General features: G+C 45.6%; 1 protein-coding gene across 1 annotated transcript in view; it reads left to right on the plus strand.

Moving 5' to 3' along the window:
- Window positions 1-20499, plus strand: part of GADL1 (glutamate decarboxylase like 1) — a 173543-nt gene extending 153044 nt beyond the window's left edge. Inside the window, exon 15 of the mRNA XM_080934135.1 lies at window positions 18772-20499. Coding sequence (XP_080790261.1) covers window positions 18772-18945 — 174 coding nt within the window. The 3' untranslated portion in view covers window positions 18946-20499. The remainder of the gene's footprint in view (window positions 1-18771) is intronic.
- The last annotated feature ends 495 nt before the right edge of the window (window positions 20500-20994 follow it).

Genomic DNA, 20994 nt, shown 5'->3' on the forward strand with positions numbered 1-20994 from the left:
AACAGAATTACACTTGGCAGTTTAACTGAGACTGACGTCAGTGTGACTTCCCCGCTGTGTGAGGAAACTCCATGTCTGTTTATGGGTAGTGGCAGTGTTCTGTTTTTTAGAAGGAAGTTGATTGAGAAGGTGGCTGGTAAGAAGTCTCCTTCACATACACAAAATGGCCTACTATTTGATACCTGTATATACGCAATGATGGAGTGCTCAGAAGTGGTTAGGGCTGGTGGCAGCTGAAAGGAGAGATGTCCAGTCGTGAGGGAATCTAATCTCTTCACACGGGGCACCAGTGATGTGTATATAAAAAAGAAAAACTGATGTCCCAGGTTTCGGCACCTATGTTAGGATAAAGATGAAGAGAGTGGAATAGATAAGGCCCGTGGAGGTGCAGTGAGGCCTGGGGTCAAGGGAGATGCCTCTGGGGGGCCCATGTTGAGGATCCCTTCCCCCTGAGGGACCAGCCACACAACAGTATAGTACAGGATAGAGTTTATTCAGGGCATGGGGAGGGGAGTTAAGAGGGTAGCAGAGGCAGAGGGAAGAGGAGAAGTAGAGAAACAGAGGCCGGCCATGAGCACTGGAGAGAAAAGGGGGAAGGGGGAGAGCAGGGGCACAAGAGAGCAAGAGAGAAAAAAAGAGGGGGAGCAAGCAGCTCCCTTTTATAATGCCAGGTAACTGGGGAGGGGCATGCCTGGCTGTTGCCAGGTAACTGTGGGTGGGGTTTATAGAATCCCAACAGCAGTGAAGGGTTCCAGTTCTCAGCTGATGCCCAGGTCCCACCAGCTTATTGCTGTCATCTTGTTTAGCCAGCTGTAGACTCATGACTATAAGTCTTATATATCTTAGTAGTCATGTATCTGAGAACTTGAGAAATGCTTGTTTCATTCCCTAGAACAAGCACTGTTTCTGCACACTGGGTCTCACATTGTAAAGTGGAAGCCGCTAAGCAGACCAGGCTGGGTGTAAGCTCGCACAGATCCACTTGCCTCTGTGTGTGCCACAACTAGCGTGGGACTTTCCACTGTTTCAGATGGCCTTGGTATGCCACTGACACCGCTCAGTTCCCTTGTCCACTGAGATGCCCCTGAGCCGGTGCTGTTCTTCTCTGCGAGAAGATACAAAGCAATTTCCGGAAGCAAGAGTTTATTTTGGTTCAGAGTTTGAGGCCATAGCCCTTCTTGGCAGGGCAGGAGCTTGAGGCAGCTGGTCACACTTCGTCCCGTCAGGGAGCAGAGAGAGATGCAGTAATGTAAGCCGTGGAATGGTGCTGCCCAAAGGACCTCCCCTCCCCCATCAACTCAGCACAGGCAAATTCTTCTCCTGGACATGACTAAAGATTTGTTTCTGTGGTGATTCTAAATCCCAAATGGACAACCGAAGTTCCCCACCCCAGTGTCTCTTTGTGCAAGTGGTGAGAAGCCTCAAAGGTGTTGTAATGAGTAGTCTTGGCTGTTCTGCAGCCTCTGGAGGAGCCCTGTCCCCTCAGCATCCCTGCCTTCCTTATGCAAACAACTGACCTTAATTAAAGAAAAAAAAAAGTACCTTTGTCCAGTCACTCTCTGGGAGCAGAGGGCTCCAAACGAGCTTGCATGTGCCTGTGTTGAGTGTGTTGGGTGGGGAAGAAACAAGCCTTAGCTGTATTGATTTTTACATTTGTGTCAAAGCCAGAGTGGAAATCTATGCCAAGGTTTCTACAGCACTTTTCTCCAAAACCTAAACTCGGGGAAATGGTGAAACCACTGGGAGATGCCATCACAATAGACCTAAGTGATTTTCCTCGGTGTCCTTGTCCTTGGGACATGGCTTTGGTACAGAGCATATGGGGCAGGAGCCCGCAGTAAACATGTCAGAAACCCTCTCTCTTTAAATCTCTATCTTAGACTGTCTTCTGCAGAGCCCTCCGGTCAATCTAGGGCTTTGGGGGGCTTCTGTTTGACACCTTTAGTTTGCTCCTGGGAGGGTTTCTTCACCTCAGTGCACTCTTCTCTTTTCACTTGCTTCAGTAATTATTAATTTCAGCATAGAATACATATACAAGGTTGCCCCGTAGGTCAGATACTTTCCCACGATTCCTAATCACATATGAAATATTATGGTGCTCTAGTGATTACCAGTCCCATGGGCCCTATTGTTGACTGTTAGAGAAAAATGGATGTGCTAAATTGAACAAATATATTAGTAATATTTTAAGATTTTATTTATTTATTTATTTTATTGACATGTGTGTATGTATGTGTGTGTGCACGTGCACACACACATGCAGGTAAGTAGCCAGGGAGGCCCTGGAGCTGGAGTGACAGGAGACTGTGAGCTGCCCTGCCGGGTGCTGGGAGCTGAACTCAGGTCCGCTGAAAGAGCAGTCAGTGTTTTTAATCGCCAAACCATCTGTCCAGCCATGAATAAACTATAGTTTGACGACGTGGATTTAAACCAACATGAAACCGTCGGGTGACTATGTGCTGATGTTAGTAATTACGTAGCAGTTATGTCTGCAGATTGGCTATGGGGAGAAAGGACAGGAAATGAGAGGTGGAAACTCCACCCCGAGAGGCCTTTTCAGAGTCTGGAAGCATCGTTTCGCACAGGCTCATCTCAGTAGAACTAGGATTTAGGCAGGCTAAAACAGAAGGAGAGCGACAGCAAGGTGTGGCTAACAGGCCCGTGATAGATGCTTGCCTTTTCTCTCTGTCCACCACTGAGGAATCCATAATATGACAGGGTTGGGGGAGGCTGGGGGCGGGGCGGGGGCGGGGCTGGAGGGGCGGGGCTGGAGGGGCGGGGCTGGAGGGGCGGGGCTGGAGGCAGGATCATCACTTAAGAGTAAGTACTATTCTTGCAAAGGAGCTAAGGTTCAGCTTCCAGGGTCCAAGTTGGGCAGCTCACAGCTGCCTGTCACTCCAACTTAGTGCTCTCTTCAGGGCTCCTCAGGTGCAGATACTCCACACAAGTGTACAAACCTACACTCACACATAATGTAAACAGAAAAGTCCTTTTTTAAAATAGACCATGTGGGTCTGGTGACCACAGGATATGGATGGTCCCACTCTGGACACTTCCAGATGTGTGGCTGCTGTAACCATGACAACAGGATCGACAACAGGATCACACACAAATCAGGTCTCCTCTGGGCAAACCAGCATCCCTAATTATGTATTCTTCTTACTGCAATTTCAAACCCTCCTCCTCTCCCACTAACTAAAGTATGTCAGAGCAGGGGTGAGAGGGGGTATTATGGGATAATTTATGGTAAAAGAAAGAAAAAAGATGGGGGTAGGAGCTACTCACCGGAGTCATGGATTTCTCTGTTGAAATTATTCCAAGTTTCCTATAAGGCAAACAAAGTTGAAACCATTGTCTAAAGTACCAAGTGTCCCACCTAGAATATTGATTGTTTTTTTTTTTTCTTGTCACTGTGACCAAATACCTGAAAACCAGAACTCACCAAGGAGGAGGTTTTTAGAGTCCATCGCAGAGGGCAAAGAACGGCAGAGGTCACGGTGATGTGGTGTACAGCCAGGCGTCCCTGTGGCTGCGGGCGTGAAGAGTGAATGACACTCCGAGCCGCGTCTCTCTGTTCGCTCTTTCACTGTGTCCAGGATCCCAGCCCGTGAGGTGCTGACATTCATATTCTGGCTCTGCCTTCTTCCCCTTAGCTAGCCCCTTTACGAAACCCTCTCAGAGGTGACTCTAAATCCCCTCAGAACAATGGGGCAGAGAAGCAAGCAGGCTTGAGACAGAAAGGATAAGGTGAAGCTTGGCAGCCTTGGCAATGGCAGTGGTGGCGGCAGTGGTGGCGGCAGTGGTGGCGGCAGTGGTGGTGGCCGAGTTGGTGGCCGAGTTGGTGGTTGTGTTTGTTCAAAAGTCAGAATGGTTGAAAGTAACGTCAGGTGGGAGATGTTGATGGTTGATCTCTGGTAAAGCCACCACTGTATGCAGCTCTCGAGTTTTGCTCTCTCGCCTTTTCTTTTCAATGTGAGCATCTGAGAGGGGAAAACACACACACACACACACACACACACACACACACACAAACACACACACACACACACACACACAGCATTTATTCCATTAGGAGAAAGCAGAGAACCTGATTCACAGAGATGACACGGAGTCGGGGAGGGAGGTTCAGAATGAAAGGAATGAGTCACTCCCCCATATGCAGAAGTAGTAAGAACGTGAGAGTTGAATTATTTTCGGCTCTCTTCCTGGGGTTAAAGACTTCAGCTGCCACCTCTAGTTCGTGAACAGTGTGGCATTTTCTGAATGCCCTTTGGATGTGGCACACTGTAAAACAGGTACTATCGGTCCTGACTTTTCTGGTGAAAACCACTGAGGTCAGACAATTAAAAAAAAAAATTTTTTTTTGATAGTCAGGATCTCTACTTACACAAGGACCTCTTAACTGCAGACCATCATGGCTGTCAGAGGCTTGCTTCAAGACACTGGTACCCCGGAATCCACCCCCTCAGGCCCTCATGTCTCATTCACATCATGGAGGCTGTGGGAGGAAATTAGGGCCACGCTGACTCCAATCTCAGAGACGCCAGGACAAGAGCACTAAGCCAGGGAGCTTGCTGGTCTACCTAACCCAGGCTAGGTAACCAGTTAAATCTGGTTTGTGTTCTAGTCATTGTGCTTTGTGACTCTTTTGTGGCTTAAGAAGTCCCAGGGCTGGGGAGCTGGAGATGCCCCGGCCAGCAAAGCTCTTGTTAAATTAGCATCAGGACCTGCATTTGGAACCCAGGTAAAAAGCCCGGTGAGTCGCCAATGGGGAACCCTAGCTCTGTGAGATAGAAGCAGAGACAGGTGACCTACCAAAGCTGCCGGGCCTGTTAGCCTGGCTCACCTGTAAAATTCCAGGCCAGTGAGAGAACTTATCTCAAAGAAAAGGTGTGTCTTCAGAACAGCAGCTTGCCCCGTGCACCCCACCACCACCACCACATGTTCACATCATTCTTTTGAGGGACAGAGGACAGTCTTAGAGATGAAAGCTGGTACCTTGTAAGTCCTATGAAAGTGCCCATATCCCTACAGATGTGATTAATTGACTGATCATTCGATTGTTTATTTTAGATAAGGTCTCCCAAAGTTGCCCACGCTGGACTTGAACTCAGTGTCCAGGCTAACCTTGACCTTTGACCTCCTCCCTCAGCCCCCTGAGTAGTAGTAACTAGAGGTAAGCACCTCCAAGTGGGACTTGTCACTGTTTTCAGAACGATTTAAAATAGTCCTAAAAGACAATTGAATCAGGATCCAGATTAAAAATTTCCCCTGCACTTCCCCTTATCCTTCACTAGATGGCGTTCCGAGTCAATCCATAGCCCTGTGCCAGTGTTCGGTCGGGGGAAGGTAGAAGAAGCATCCCTCCGGGACTGACTTCCCTTTCCTCATCTTCAGATGAATAATGAGATCTGCTTGTTGCTGAGCATTTGGTAGGGCGTCCTTGTAAATATATCTGAGGTGCTCTAACCGGAAGCATTTTTAAGTCATAGAATAGTTCTGTGTGATTGGCAGGAAGTTTGGAGAGACCCATCATTACTGATCCCAGCGATCTGGCCGGTTCAGTGAATCAGGACCAAATTCACTCATGTCTAATTATATCATCCTAAAGGAGATAGTAAGTCCCAACCCCCAACCCCTGGCCACAATCTTGACAAGTGTGAAACTCAAATTTTAGATACAACAGACAAATAGGTGAAAGGGGGAAATATAAAATAGATCAAATCTGGGACTGGTGAGATGGCGCAGACTCAGTCCTCCAGAGGACCAGCACCTGTGTCAGGGGCTCACAGCCCTGTAACGGCAGCTCCAGGAAGCTAGAGCGCCCTCTCCTGGCCTCTATGGTCACCTGCACACACACACACACACACACACACACACAAAGACACAAATGCACATAAATCTTTTTAAAAGAGATAAATCACCTGTGGAAATGATTAAACCCTGCACATTATTTAACTATTCTGTCCACATCCCATGCCTAGAACTTTCCCTTTCAAAGCAAGTGATAATACAATGTTTTAAGAATACTGACACATTAATTTGACTTGGAAAAATATGACAGAGGCTACCTTTTCAGGAGAAATTGGATTTGAAGATTTAAAAGAAAATGTCCAAAGAGATGTATGAATTGATCTGACTTCATCCCTTATCAGAATGAATAAGATTGTGTGCTTCCAATTCAATTTAATTCCACATCCTGGTTCTTCTCTCGTTCCCTTCCTTCTTTATTATTCAGCTAGACAAACATCATAATCCTGACAGATCTATGCACAGTTGACTCATTCCTGGCTGCCAGTAGTCAAGGAGACTGGAGTATGTGTGTGTGTGTGTGTGTGTGTGTGTGTGTGTGTGTGTGTGTATCTGCCTAGCTGTGTGAGTGCATCTGTCTTTCTGACTGTGTGTGTGTGGGGGGGATCTGTCTGTGCATCTGTGAATGTGTATTTGTCTGTTTGTCTGCCTGACTGTGTCTGTGAGTGTGTCTCTCTTTATGGCTGTGTGTTGTGCTTGAGGTCTAGAGGTTTATCTACAGAAAGAAATTACAGGCCATCCAAGAGTATAGATGCTAAAGTCCCAGGAGGAAGGATGGCTTATGGCTGTGGTCTGTCATCATAACCTGTTTGTCATGTGACTCAGTCACCCCTGTGGTGCAGAGCTCCGTCTGAGGAGCAGAGCAAGCCCACGAGGACCTGAAAGGCATCTGCTGTAGACACACGTGTGTTCTCAAGCACGCATCTTGTGCATGCTACCAAAAATAACCCGAGAGGATGGAGAGGGGAGACTTTTTAACCCAAGTCGCAGGACTCCTCTGTGTTTCCGAGTTCATGCGCGTCATTGTGGGAGTCTGGAAATATAACTCAGTGGTTAATAAGAGCAGTGTTCACCACTCTTCCAGAAGACCCACGTTCAGTTCCCAGCACCCAGATTGGTTGGCTCACAACTGAGTGTAACTCGAGCTCCATGGACCCAACGCCCTCTTCTGTCCTCTCCAGACACTTGCACACATATGGCATACACACATAGGCACAGAGGCACATAAGTAAGTCTTTTTTAAAGACCCCTGCAGTAATGGCTGCTAAGAACATAAAAAACACAGCACCGCATTTTCAGAAGATCCTTCTGATAATATGATAAATTTAGCTAATTCCCCCCCCCCCATTATTTCAGTGTTTGTTTTCTTCCTCCACCCCAAATGAATTGTTGTTTTAATATGTTGGCCTTCCTAACTGTAGGAAGTCTGATGGGCAGGGACTAGAATCTCTCTTAGGTGAGGGGGGAGTTTTTAAAAAATGAGAAGTCTGCTTCTACAGAAAGTATTTGCCCTCCAGTTTGTTCATTATCCAAGGATGAGCCTCAGGCTATTTCCCAAGTCCTGCCCCCATGAAAGTAGAGCTGTTGAAAACTGTGTGCCCACCTGCACACTCTTCTTTCAACATGGAGGTTCCCAGACTTGGATCAATTGGCTAAAATAAATTTTCAGACCCAAAGTCTTAGTGATTGTAAGATCCAGAGCTTTTAATGACTAGACTCTGAAGTCAAGACTTCCGTACCATCTCTATGTAAGACTAACACTACCAGGACACTTCACACAACTGTAGGAAGGCTGTCTGCATTAACAGTGTTGGCAGATTAGGGTAATGAGTGTTGAGTCCAAGCAGCCCTGTCTACCCTGCCAATAATGCCCTACTGCAACTACCGCTGTTCCATTGCCAGAATAAAACAGCTTGACCTGAAGCAACTTAGAAAAATAAATCTTGTTTTATAGTTCCAAGGAGACAGAGAAACTGAGAGATCACATGTCCACCTACACACAGGAAGCAGAGACAGAGAACAGGAAACCTCAAATCTTGCCTCCAATGACATACTTCTTCCAACAAGGCTCCCCTTTCTAAACATCTATAACCTCCCCACAAATACCGCCACCAACCGGGGACAATGTCAAACACATAAGCCAATGAAGGACGTTTCTCATTCAAGCCCACAGCACCCTCTCTGTTTGCTGACCTAAGTCTCTTTGAGCTTAAAGGCTTGTTTTGCTGAAGACTATGTCCCTGTTTCTGCTCATATCATTGGTGGAGTAAATGTTCATACCTACATGAAGGACACATCAGAGACTTGATCATGTGACTTGAGCCATTATTTTGCCCAAGAGGAAAGGGGAGAACATCAGGAGGCAATTGATCTCAGTATCTTGGAAAGATGACCACTCGGGTACTTTGCCATGGCAATGGAAAGGTGACTACCACAGCTGCTGAGCAGACATTCAAGAGAACACAGAGCAACATATGAGGTCATGTGTGGGGGTGGTTCTGATGCTAAGGTCCCGTCTCCCAATTGGTTCCTGATCTATCAGTCTAGAAGCCATGGACCAATTGTTGGACAGGAGGAAGAGTTGGGATTTCCAGATCTCTGGAGGCAAGAGACAAATACAGGAGAGAAAGGAAGAAAGAGTTTGACATGCTTTGGAGAAAGAAGAGCCAAGGAGCCATGTGAGGCCTTGGGTGGAGTGACCACAGGCCGCTACAGCTAGGCAGTTGGGGATGTTTAGCTGAGACTAGACATAACTGAGTAGTTAAGGTTGAGGGCAGGTGGAGACATGCAAAGCTAAGAGTATTGATAAGGGCAAGCTTCTTCAGGCAGGAAGTAAGCAGTACCCAGCAACTGTGCCAAAGGGGCAAGTTGAAATTGAGCAACTGTGCATGTCTGTGTTTTTCATTTGCAGATCCAATATTCTCTGAGTGGGGGCTGGTAGCGCAATCTGTTCCTAGAGTTAAGGCGGGGTAGCAAAAGCTACATACAACAGTCATGGCTTGGGGGAAGAAGGTGAAAACCCCTGTCAATCAAATCAAGCACAAAAACAGACCACCATTTAAATACTGGAGCTGTCTCACACAATAGGACATACTCAAGCTTTGTTTTCCAATCTTTGTCCACAGAGAACAAAGCCGTGATGGGCAGTTTTAAGAATTTCACAGACTGGTGCACAATGCACCAATTTTCCATCACTCAGAATGTAAACAGTATTTCCTTAAACACATCTCTACACTAGTTTCTGAAATAAAGTCTCTCCTTGAGCCCGAAGATCGCCGATTCAGCCTCTTGCCCCCACCCCCACTACCTCCCCCTGCTAGCCTGGATCACAAGCACACTGTCCTCAGTTCCACCTTTATATAGGCCCTTGGGGATTGAACTCAGGTCCTCCTGATTGATTAGCAAGCACTTTGCCCATACCCATCTCCCCAAGGCCACACCCAAGAGTTCTCACTTCCTGTAAAGTCCCCTCTCTTCCTCCAACTCCTCTCTGCCTGGGCTGTCCCTGTGTAATTCTTCCCAGCAACCAGCCTCACCCCATCTTCCATATGTGTCTGCATTTCCTTTTGGAGTGAGAGTCCAGGACTTGTGAACAATCCATATGGAAGTAAACTCCCGTTAAGCGGTGGATTCTCTTTTCTCTTCCAACCAATGTGCTGTTTGTTCCAAGACACGACTGTGGGTTTGCATCTCTGCTCCCTGTTTCCTCTAGTTGTAAAAACAGAAGCCAAGACCTCCTAAAATTCGGCCTAGTAATAGACGCTTCATTTTCCTTCTGAAAGACTGGCCAACCCCTATGTGAGCCCAGAGATGAAAGTATCGTGTTAAATGCAGATGTGTCTGACCAGTCGTCCTGGAGGTCAGTGAAGCAGGGTGAGGTATCAAAGATGCTTTCTAAACTAGGTCAGAGGATTATTTCAGGAATCTTTACAATAATCCATTCACCCAGGTTGAAACAATTTATGTAGTGTTTTCGGGGCGCTGTCTGGAGAGAGATGAATTAGTCAGCGAGAGCTGCATGCAGCCTCCCTTTGGGCTCCATTTTTAGGGCTTCATTCAGAAAAACCCATTATGTTAGAAGCTAAGTGAAAAGCAGTCCTTAAAGGACTGTTTTCATCATTTTCCCACCTGTTTTGGAACACACTAAAAATATATATATAATCCAAAATTATGTTTCCCACTTCAGTGCATGAAGAAAAAATATGGACCATAGAGACTGACTTAAAACATACACTGCCCATGACCTTTAAGCCTTCAGGGAGGCAGGGGAGTCCCCGCAGGACATGCTGAGTTTGCTTGGGTGATGTATTAGGTTAATACATGTTAAACATGACAAGCTTCCCTCCACATTAGATCAGAACAAGGGAGAAACACCCGCAGTGTTTGCTGGGAGTTTACAGGGTCCTGGCCGCTGCAGCAATGATGGGAGACACGGGCCTTAAAATACGTAAAAAGAAAAATACTAAACATGTTTAGTATAGACCGTAGTTGTGTGTCTGTGGAAGGGAAGGGCTGCGAGAGGAAATGCTCTTTAGAATTCTACCACCATCAACAGGCAAGGCTGATGGCTGAAAGCACTTCCTTACCCAACCAGTAACAGCCAGAGGGAAGAAGTTGGAGTGTCCAGCAGAAGGCAGCTCTTCAGTCTATATGACTCAATTACATTAAAAGACAGTACTTTTTGTTTTTGTAAATTTTCTTTTTTTTTTAACTTTTTAATTGATTCATTGTTAATTTCAAATCATGTGCCCCAATTCTACTCACCTCCTTATCCCTCTATGTCTGCCCCTATCCTTGTAATCCCCCACAAATGAAAACACAGATAGATGGATGGATGGATGAAGAGAAAGTTGGACAGATGGATGAATGGATGGATGCATGGATAGATGGATAAATAAATGGGTGGATGGATAAATGGATGGATGGATAGATAAATAGATGTATGTATGTATGTATGTATGTATGTATGTATGTATGTATGGATAGATAGATAGATAGATAGATAAATAGATAGATAGATAGATAGGTAGATAGACAGATAAAAATAAAGAGGCAGTAGGTCTCTGAGTTCAAGGCCAACCTGGTCTACAGATCAAGTTCCAGGACAGCCAAGGCTGTACAGAGAAACTCTATCTTGAAAGACAAACAACAAGAACGCAGTACACCATTTTGCCCAAACAGCTTGACTTGCAAGTGTTCATGGTCTGGTCCGAGGCCTCTGGCTTCACTACACCATCAATACAGAACCTCACTGGGACTGTTCTCAGATGTCCCGTTGTTGACCTACATTCTGCCTCACAGTTGTTACCTGTGCTCAGGCACTAGTGGTCCTTCTCCTCCCCTCTTCTCTGCTAATCTCCTGCCCAGCTCTATCCTAGAATCCTTTCTTATTCCCGGATGTCTCATCTCTATTTCCTGTCTAACCCATATGCCTTTGGTGATGACATGGGCTACAGACCTCTGATGTTGCAGGGACATGGACCCAGACATGGCCTTTTGTGGCATTTGGACTGGGACTTCACCATGGCCTTAGGTGGCAGTGCAGGCTACTGTCCCTTACCACCTCATGTCTGCCCCTCCTGTGCTGGAAGATAGCACTTAAAGATAGAAACTGTATAACTTCTAGGCCAAAACCAAAAATATGAGCGTAATGTTCCAGGTAGAATTTATTTAACGTTACCAACTATACCCATTTTTTATATGATTTTTGTGTTTGAGTGTGTGTGTGTGTGTGTGTGTGTGTGTGTGTGTGTGTGTGTGTGTGTACAGTTGCCATAACACATGTATGGAAATCAACGAACAACTTGTTCTCTCCATCCTTGTTGGTTCCTGAGATTGATTTCATTTGGCTTGGTGGCAGTCATCTTTTCCTGGGGGCCATTTTACCTGTCCATAAACTTTACAGTTGGTTTTTTTTGCTCTATATAGTGTGGGTCGGCAATCTGGAAAGATGCAATTTAAGGAAGGCTTTATTTTGGCTCATGGTTTGAGGGTGTCATCCAAATGGAGCCATGTTTGTTCCTAAGTTGCCAGACAGAGGCATTGTATTTAATGCCCCAAAGAGCATCAACTCTTGTTAGAAGTTTGCCAGCACGTAATAAATCAGTCACCAAAAATCTCAGCACATTGATATCTCACTTCAGCTGATGGAGGAAGATGTCATTCTCAGGAAGTTGACTGAGCCTCTTCATTCTCCTTAGCACAGTCCTCAAATGGTTCTTCTCTCCTTGAGGTTTGCTTACCCTCCTGGGGCTGGACCCGAGGGCTCTGTACTCCATCCCCAGCTCCATGGGTGAGATGTGGACTCTGCCCTTATGTAATGCTCACCCACTGTGATGGTTTATAGATGCTGGAGGGGGGGGGAGCAGCACTGTTAGAAGGTGTGGCCCTGTTGGAGTGGGTGTGTCACTGTGGGTGTGGCTTTAAGACCCTCATCTTAGCTGCCTGGAAGCCAGTCTTCTGCTAGCAGCCTTCAGATAAGATGTAGAACTCTCAGCTCCTCCTGTCCATGCCTGCCTGGAAGCTGCCATGTTCCCATCTTGATGATAATAGACCGAACCTCTGAACCTGTAAGCCAGCCCCAGTTAAATGTTGTCCTTGTAAGAGCTGCCTTGGCCATGGTGTCTGTTCACAGCAGTTAAACTCTGATACCCACCTATTGTAATAGGCATCAGTTTTGGGGGGAAAAGTTTTATTGCCTGAGCTCAAATAGCCAGGGGAGCATAAAAAGATATCGGACCATTACCCCCAGGACACGGTGGAAGTGGAAGTTTGTATTGTTTTTTTACTCTCCAGAGGAGAGACCATTTCCAAGGGATGGTGTTAAGAAGCCTTGAGAAACATGAACATCCTTTTCAACTGTCAGCCTTCCTCTCCTGCTGACCCTTTAATTTTGATATTTACTGCAATTCACAGCAATGTTAGTCAGCCATGGGAAAGCCAGGAAGGACCCAGAGGCATCAGGTCTGTCACTTACTGAAAAGTGGTGCTGAGCAGGGACACTTGGACAGAATTCCTCCATGGGTTAGGTGATGTCTAGACCCACGGGTCATTTAATGTCCCTATCTTGGGAACATGAAACGCAAGTAGCACTCCACAGTCATTGAAGCCATCTTAAATGGTTTGGTGTGCTGTGTATGCAAGTGTAACAAAGCTTGTGCATGTATGCATAGCCAGAGGTCAACACTGGACATCTTCCCACACTTTAGTTTTGAAGCAGGATCTCTCTCTCACTAACTGCAGAGCTCAGCAAGTTGACAGTACCAGCCTGCTACCAAGCTGCAGAGATCCCCTTGCTTCTGCCTCCCACATTCTGAAATTGTGGGCACCATCCACCCCAGTTGTTTTTTCACCCGGATCCAATCACGGGTCCTTGTGTTGTTTGTGGTAAGCACCCCACCGTCTCCCCAGACCCCGGCATGCTTTCACAACCCCCGTACCACTCTGTGTACCTCTGCTGGAATTTACTGAGATATACTTCACCCCTCAGTGCACGAAGGACATCTCTGAACATGGATGAAATGTGAGTGTTTGGCCCTCAACAACTCTTTGGTTGCTATTAGCTGCTAGAGCACAAACGAGTATTAAGCTTTGCTTTATAGAGGGTATAAACTGCTTTATTGCGTCCGTTCTTCGGCTAAAGCGTTCGGTTCAGTTTGGTTTGTTTTTATGACTGTTCATTTTAGCTGGCCTCAAATATATGACTGACATTAGGTTTATTGGAACGTCTGCCAGAGCTGTCTCTGTGGTGTAAACACCACGTGAAGCCAACTGCCTCCTTCAGACACTATGACTCTAAAGTCCTACTATTGGGACTTGCTCACTTGTGCTAGAGAAAGCCTGAATGGGGGCGGGGCAGTTCTTTTAAACGGAGGCACACTTTATTCTGACTTTTCAGATGTACTCTGGGAAAAATCAGGCTAAAATAATTCCTAGTTGAAAGAGGCATGTCAAGAGGCAGTGTAACCTTTCCCTTCCTGTTCTGCCAAGCGGAATCTGTGTTCTGGATGCAATGATTTCCCGAACTGCAGATCACCCATTTTATACCATTGAAGCTTGAGACTTACAGGGATATATCTCAGCTCTAAATTACCAGTCAGGGTATCAGGACAAGCACAGCCACAGAGGAGCAGGATACGGAAAGAGTCAAGACGGGAGAGATGCTGAGATGTGGGCAGCAAACACACTGGAGAGAGAAAATTGGCTCATCAAGGAATCAAAATGAAACTGCTCACCGTTTATCCCGGGCACGTCTAAGTGTTTGCTATTGTTGTTGTAATCAAGTTTTATCCTTGACAAACAACCCGACTAACATCTCCACAAGTCGATGGCTTCAAAATTTTTATTTGTCACAAATTGATGTAAGCAATTTGAGGAAAATTTTTACCCCTACCCCTCCTTTCTTAAGATGGCATTTCTTACCCAGAATGTCCTCTGATCACCATCTATCCCACCTCTTGCCTCTGCTGATGTCCCATCAAGAATACTTTGTCATTCTATCTAGTGTCCCCCAAATTCGTATTAAGCACATCTGAGTTCCTTAGTGAACAAATATACAGACCAGTAGGCACATCCATCTAAATCTAAATTCAGTGCTCAGACAGGAATCTCGAAGCAGGTGACCTGCATCTTCAAATATCTGTAGAAAACATCAAACTTGCTTCTCAAGCTTCGTGTGATAGAAAGGTAAGTAGCAGCTCACAGGGGGAGCCCAGGGACCTGGAGATACTTCATGGTCATTTCTTTACTAACAAAAAAGGCCTGTATGCCAACAACTTAGGCAAACACGGACCTTTCTAGAAAACCACAGGAAGTCATTTCTATCCCCAATAAATCTCAGTGGTGCGGTGCCGTTGAGAAACACTGTCAAGATAACCAATGGTAACCCAACTTCCTAAAGGAACGGGTGAGCTCATGTCGTCCAGACAGGATGAAAGGATGGAGCCTGAGTCGGGGATTGTGCAGTCACTGCACACAAAGTGTGAGATGCCATGTCTGAACCTGTAAGGTGCACAGGCTTTTCCTGACAGTGAGGTGCAGTGGACACTCTGGGGAGAAGGAATCAATCAGAGGTTGTGGATTTCTGAGTACTTCTGAAGATTCAAGTCTCAGAGAAGATGCTCATAGAAGGGGGAAAAAAGGAGGGTTTGGGGGAAGAAGACCAGGTACAAATTAAAATTGGCTAAAAGCAAATTAATTTTAAGAAATGCATGACGCAGTTCCTAATGTGAGTCCTTAACTGTTTTGCAGCACAATGTCTGGTCTTTTATGAAGTCCACACTTTGACAAAATAGTGCCATCGGCCCACTGTAGGGAGGCTGCCATGGTAACGCTGCCTCATATCTCTGATGTCTGCCTTTTCTTATAGAAACGATATCTATATAGATACAGATATATGCAAAAGTTATGTAAAGTTCTAAAAGTTCCCCAGCAAATCATTGTGAGTGAAAAAAAAATCTTCCAAAATGACCTTTGAGTCTGTTTTCTGTTGGCACAGGAACTGTTTTTAAGAGCCTATATAGCTAGTGAGACTCCATTAGAGAAAACAACTTTTCCCTTGTGACAGGTTATCAATGGTCATTTATTTGTGTTTTAAATCTACATGCATGTGTCCTGTATGAATTAATGGGCAGGAGACCAGGGGGTCAGAATCCCCTGGAACTCTGAGAGTCACAGATGGTTGTGAGCTTCCATGTGGTGTTGGGGACCCAGCCTGCCTGGTCCTCTGTAAGAGCACTGAGTCCTCCTACTGAGCTACCTGTCGCAGCCGCTTGTTTTGATTTATTTGTTTGTTTGTTTGTTTGTTTGTTGAGACAGGATCTTAGGTAGCCTAGATGAGCCTTGAATTCTTGATCCTCCAGCTTCTATCTCCTGCACCCAGAGATACATATCCACATTAGCTTTAGGTATGGACATGTTTTTCAAAAGCGATTTTCTGGATATAACCATCTTTCTTCATCAAAGGCCGAGAAGCTACTAGGCCGGTTGTTATCAAATGGCTACACTTGGAGAGAGTCATCATTTTTTGTTGTTGGTTTTGGTTTTGTGCTTCCTTCCGCTTATGCACCTTTTCAATACCTCGCTGCCTTGTGTTGTAGCAGGATAACCACAGAATGCTGTTGAAATGACCCAGTCATTACCGGAACGTAATTTACAGGGTTATTTGGGGGGGGGACAGAAATCCTATGGAAACGGGGAGAGGAAGCCGTGCAATGAGATGGAAGTGTAAGGATCCTCCCCCACTTAAGATGCAGGGACCGAGCACACTGAGGCAGGAGGAAAGAATTTGATTTACAATTTGAAGGAAAAGCCGAGGGAGAATAATTGAGAGCTGGAAAGCAATCTCAGCCCTGCCAAATTGCTTTCTGACACGCGTGCTCCATTTAGGCGTGAGACTCCCGGACTTCTATTTCGACTGTGCATATTCCCCTTCCCCTGTGAATATTCCATCCTTCCCAGATCAGGATGCTTCTCTCTCAGCTGCGGACAGCAAACAGGGAGGACCCGAATCGCCCCGTGTCAGCGTGTGCTCTGCCACCTTGTAAAGGGAGAATGCTGGTGTGAGTAAGTGCGAAGGTGGTAATCTGGCTGCTAAGGAAAGCATTCCGGTCTCTACACCGCAAACACTCGGGCGATTTTCAAATACTTCAAGAAAGAACCAGCAAAATGTTCCCAGTATGACCGCTACCATTACGGTGAAGTTTTGTGCCAGCAGATTCCGTAGGGTGTTGGCTGGGATGGTCCTCCAGATTTTCTTACCCACTCCACATTTCTGGCTAGATGGGGCCATGGGCTTGGTAGTGCCTAGTGGTAGGAATTAATCTTAAGGTTCACTGACAGGTTAATAAATTCCCTGCGCACTGTCAAACCCTCACTCCGTTCCTTCTCTGGGACCTGGAGATATTTTATTACTTCTTCATAATCTCAGAAAACCAGAAACAAGCTTGAACTTAGGACATTCACTTCCCACTTCAAGAGCGTTGCCTGTGAAAGCCTATATATTTTTGTGCCGGATGCAAGAGCAGAAATTTAAACCTCCAGAATAATCTTCATATTAAAACATATCCTCTTATGTTTACATATTACTGCATTAGAAAATATTTCCCAGGCTGGACGGTGCCTCGGTAGGCAAAGATGCTTGCCACTCAGCCTGTCAACCTACGTTGGTAGGTGGATGGAGAAAACCAGACTCTTACAAATTCTCCTCTGACCTCCATCCATGTGGTAGTGGCCTGTGTCCTGCTTCCTTCCCCTAAATAAATGTAAAAGAAGTTAAAGCAATACACACACACACACACACACACACACACACACACACATATATATATATATATATATTTGCTTATAAACTGTAGCAGCCTGGCAGGCTTGCTTCGATGATGGCTTCACTGAGCCTTGGGAATGTCCTAAGGTGGCTCTGAGTCCTGAATGCTCTCCATGGGTGGAGCAGGAAATGCCCTTTCAGAGAGAAAAACCGGAGCACAGGAAGGTGAGCTGACACAAACAAACTAGGCTAACGCCATGAGTGTGGGGTCTTAGATCTACAGAGTCTGAGCAACTTTGTGTCTTGGAACTGCAAGGCTCCGAACATGCTGCTTTGGGGCTTTCCTTGACAGACACATGGCCCTCGTGATCAAAGCCTTCCTAATAGTGATCACTGCTGGCATCATGGGGGGATTTCCCTCACGGCCTCAGTTTGCATGCAGGTAGCCGGTGACTGCTTGTTTGAACAGGAAAAAAAAAAAATGTGGCTTTAGCATAAGCCTATGTAAGACTTGGCTCTACATTACCTGGACCGAATGGGGTTGTGAGCAGATGTTAAGAGCACATGGTGACATCTGAATGAGAAGAAGTTCGTGCTACATGTGTGAGCACCCACATACATACACATATGATGATGCACGCATATCCATGTATGTGCATATAAGCAGAGAAGCTTCCTACTCAAGTCCATGAGGGTTACTAAGCTAAAGCATAAGATCCTAAAAAAAAAATTAAAAAATTAAAAAAGAGCAGATGCATCATCATGCAACATTTTCACATGTAATTTTTATATTTTACATTAAATATTTTCCCATTATACTTGCACAGTTCTATGCATTTTATTTCCTCATCTTTGATGGGAAGGTCGTTTATTTTCTTGTCCACGGAGTGGGGCTTTTCAAATGCTTAAGTGAGGCTTCCCTTAATGGGGATGCATGGCCCATTACCATCCTATAAATGTACTCATTGAGAATCATTGGCAATGTTCAACTCAGGCATGGCCGTGTGCGCCTATTCGGAAACAGATTCTGAGAGCTCATTGGCCAGCCAGCATAGCTGAACTGGCCAACCTCGGTTCAGCAAGGGATCCCATATCCTCGATCGCTCTAACCATCACCTTGACATAGCCTAGAAGGGTGTCTCAACTGATAGACCATCCAGATCATATTGAATATATGTCAGAGAGAGCGTCCCGATTGTTAATAGGTATAGGAGGGCCCGGCACACTAGGGACAGACCATTTCCTGTCCAGGTTGTCCTAGGCTGTATAAGAAAGGCACCAGCACTGAAATGAGCCAGCAAGCAGTGTCCCTTCATGGTTTCTGTTTCAAGTTTCTGTCCGAGGTCCCGCCCTGACATCCCTCGATGATAGACTTTAATCTGCAAACTGAAACCAACTCCTTCCTACCCTGAGTTGCCTTTGAGCACAGTACTCAGTCTCAGAAAGGGATCTCGTGGCGTCTCCTGGACCCGACTCTCCTCCTCATCTGTCACCAGACACGCTGCCACTATCTCCCCGTGGTGTCCGGGGTGAACTAACACATCCCGTCCACCGACTTGGTGTGTACATGCTATAAGTTCTCCCTGAATTACTGTTACTTCAGCCTTGGGACAAGACTGAGAGACACACCGGCGGACGAAAGAGCAGGTGACGTGCTAAGCCACATGGTTTGATCCGTGTCCTCTCTCCCCTTGCAGGTGGCTCCAGCCATTAAGGAGAAAATGATGAGAAAGGGGAGTCTCATGCTGGGCTACCAGCCCCACCGGGGGAAGGTCAACTTCTTCCGCCAGGTGATCATCAGCCCTCAAGTGAGCCGGGAAGACATGGACTTCCTGTTGGACGAGATTGACAGCCTGGGCCAAGACATGTAGCTATGGCTTCCATCTCCCCAGAGGCACCACTCCTGTCCCGGGGAGGGTCACAGATCCAGTGCATTTGAAGACACACTAGGTAGATGACAGTCCTGGTATGATTCGGAAACATGCCCACTCCCCACACAGCAAACCAAGACGCTAAGCAAATAGTCCTAAGGGTTCTTTGGCTACCTGCTGCTACCGTTTGTAGAATGGACAAAGTAGACTTAATAAGGAATTCTTCTCTCAAACATTATCCTTGGAAACAACCCTGAGGAGACTTTAGGCAGTGCCATGTGGATGGATACTGGATTGTAAGCTCCCATTGTTCCTTTAAAAATGTAGAAACACACCTTGGAGCTTACAGCAGTGAAGCCCAGTGTGACCCCTGTGCCACTAGCATCAGCACCACCTGGGACTTCGAAAACTACAAAGTCTCCATCCTTACCCCACACCACCTGAATCAGAAACCCTGGTTCCAGCATACAGAATTTTAATAAGCCCAACAGATGAATTTAATGCACAACAAATTCTGAGAAACAACGGTCCAGTAAAATGCCCCTAAAGGATGTGATATTTCAGTAGCCCCTCAGCCAGTCTCTGAAAAAAAAATACAGCTGTGGCATTTGTACTGTAAATGTTCAGGGAGTCTGAAACACACACACACACACACACACACACACACACACACACAGTGAGACTGATGGAAAACACACTGGGGTCAAATAGTTTGCAGTTCCATTATATTTATTGGTTGAAATATTCAGATAGCAACACACACACACACACACACACACACACACACACACACACACATGCATGAGAGAGAGAGAGAAACTCTGTAAGATTCTTACTGCCTAAAGATGTATGTTTATTTGGGCTGAAGTTCTTTGGGTTTTGTTTTTGTTCCAGGAATTAAAATGAACCACGCTTCTAATTCATCTGTATTATAAATTAGGGAAAAAAAAAAAAAAACCAAAAGTTTTGATCAATGATTAAAAACCATTAAGCCATTTCTCCAAACATGCTATTGGGTGGAAACAAACACTGCACCTCTGTGTGGGTCTCAGTCCCACTTTTAGGTTTGGGAGTGAATGTCTTATTTTCACTCTTGTAAAGAACAGAATGAATTCCAGAAGGGAAGTCCAAGGCTGTTCAACACTGTCCTTAGCAAGCTCTGCAATGTTGGTTAGACTTTTCTATCTTGCTCAGAGACTCTAGATTCAGAGACCTTCCATGACAGTCCCCTGTTGTTCCTGGGAGGGATGATTGCAACTCTCGGGAGCCAACGCCTTAGACTTATATTGGGGGGGGGGGTCTTGACTAAGAACAAAGATGATCCAGGGTCAACGTGTAGAGGAAGACTGTATGTTGAGATTTGTCCAGATTGCGATCAGCAATTTAAATTTTGAGAAACAGATGTGTACTGTGTAGTGTGCACTGAACATCTTCATTGTAGACTTTCACCGTCTCCACTCATCAAGGGTGTTTTCACTTCATTTTGTGGGTTACTTCAAACTCCCTAGCGGTGGGAGCTATCTGTGCATGAGTTGATTTTTATTGCCTTCTGAAAATTATTCTACGTGAAATGCTCCTAAGACTAATGCTTGCAAGAAGTTGGATTTCACAAAATAAAAGGCTCTGTCAGTACCGTGCATGACTGGCGTTTCTTTACATGGCAGTTCTATTTCTAAAGATGATATCAGTAAATTCCTCAGAAGTGAACTGGATTCAACTGGAAATTTAGTTTTAGCAATCGAAGAGGGCAGGAATGCTCTGTCTTAGTCAATACCCACCCCCCCTCCCAAAATCGGAAAAGAATAAATAGCAAAGTATGGGTTTGTTGTTTAGCTATCTTTCCCATTAGGTAAACATGGGAAACTCATTAGTCCAGTGCAGGTCCAGCTATCTTTGATGAGACACAGCAGCTTCTCGACTGATGGGAAACACCACTCTGGTCAGATAGTTTACACTCTCATTATTTTTGTTCATTTCTTGAAATATTCAGAAAACACTCTTAATCAGGTATTTGGCTCAATGGTTAGAATAGTTGTTTGAGAGGATAGG

This window comes from Micromys minutus, assembly GCF_963924665.1.
Source record: "Micromys minutus genome assembly, chromosome: 21".
Taxonomy (NCBI): Eukaryota; Metazoa; Chordata; class Mammalia; order Rodentia; family Muridae; genus Micromys; species Micromys minutus.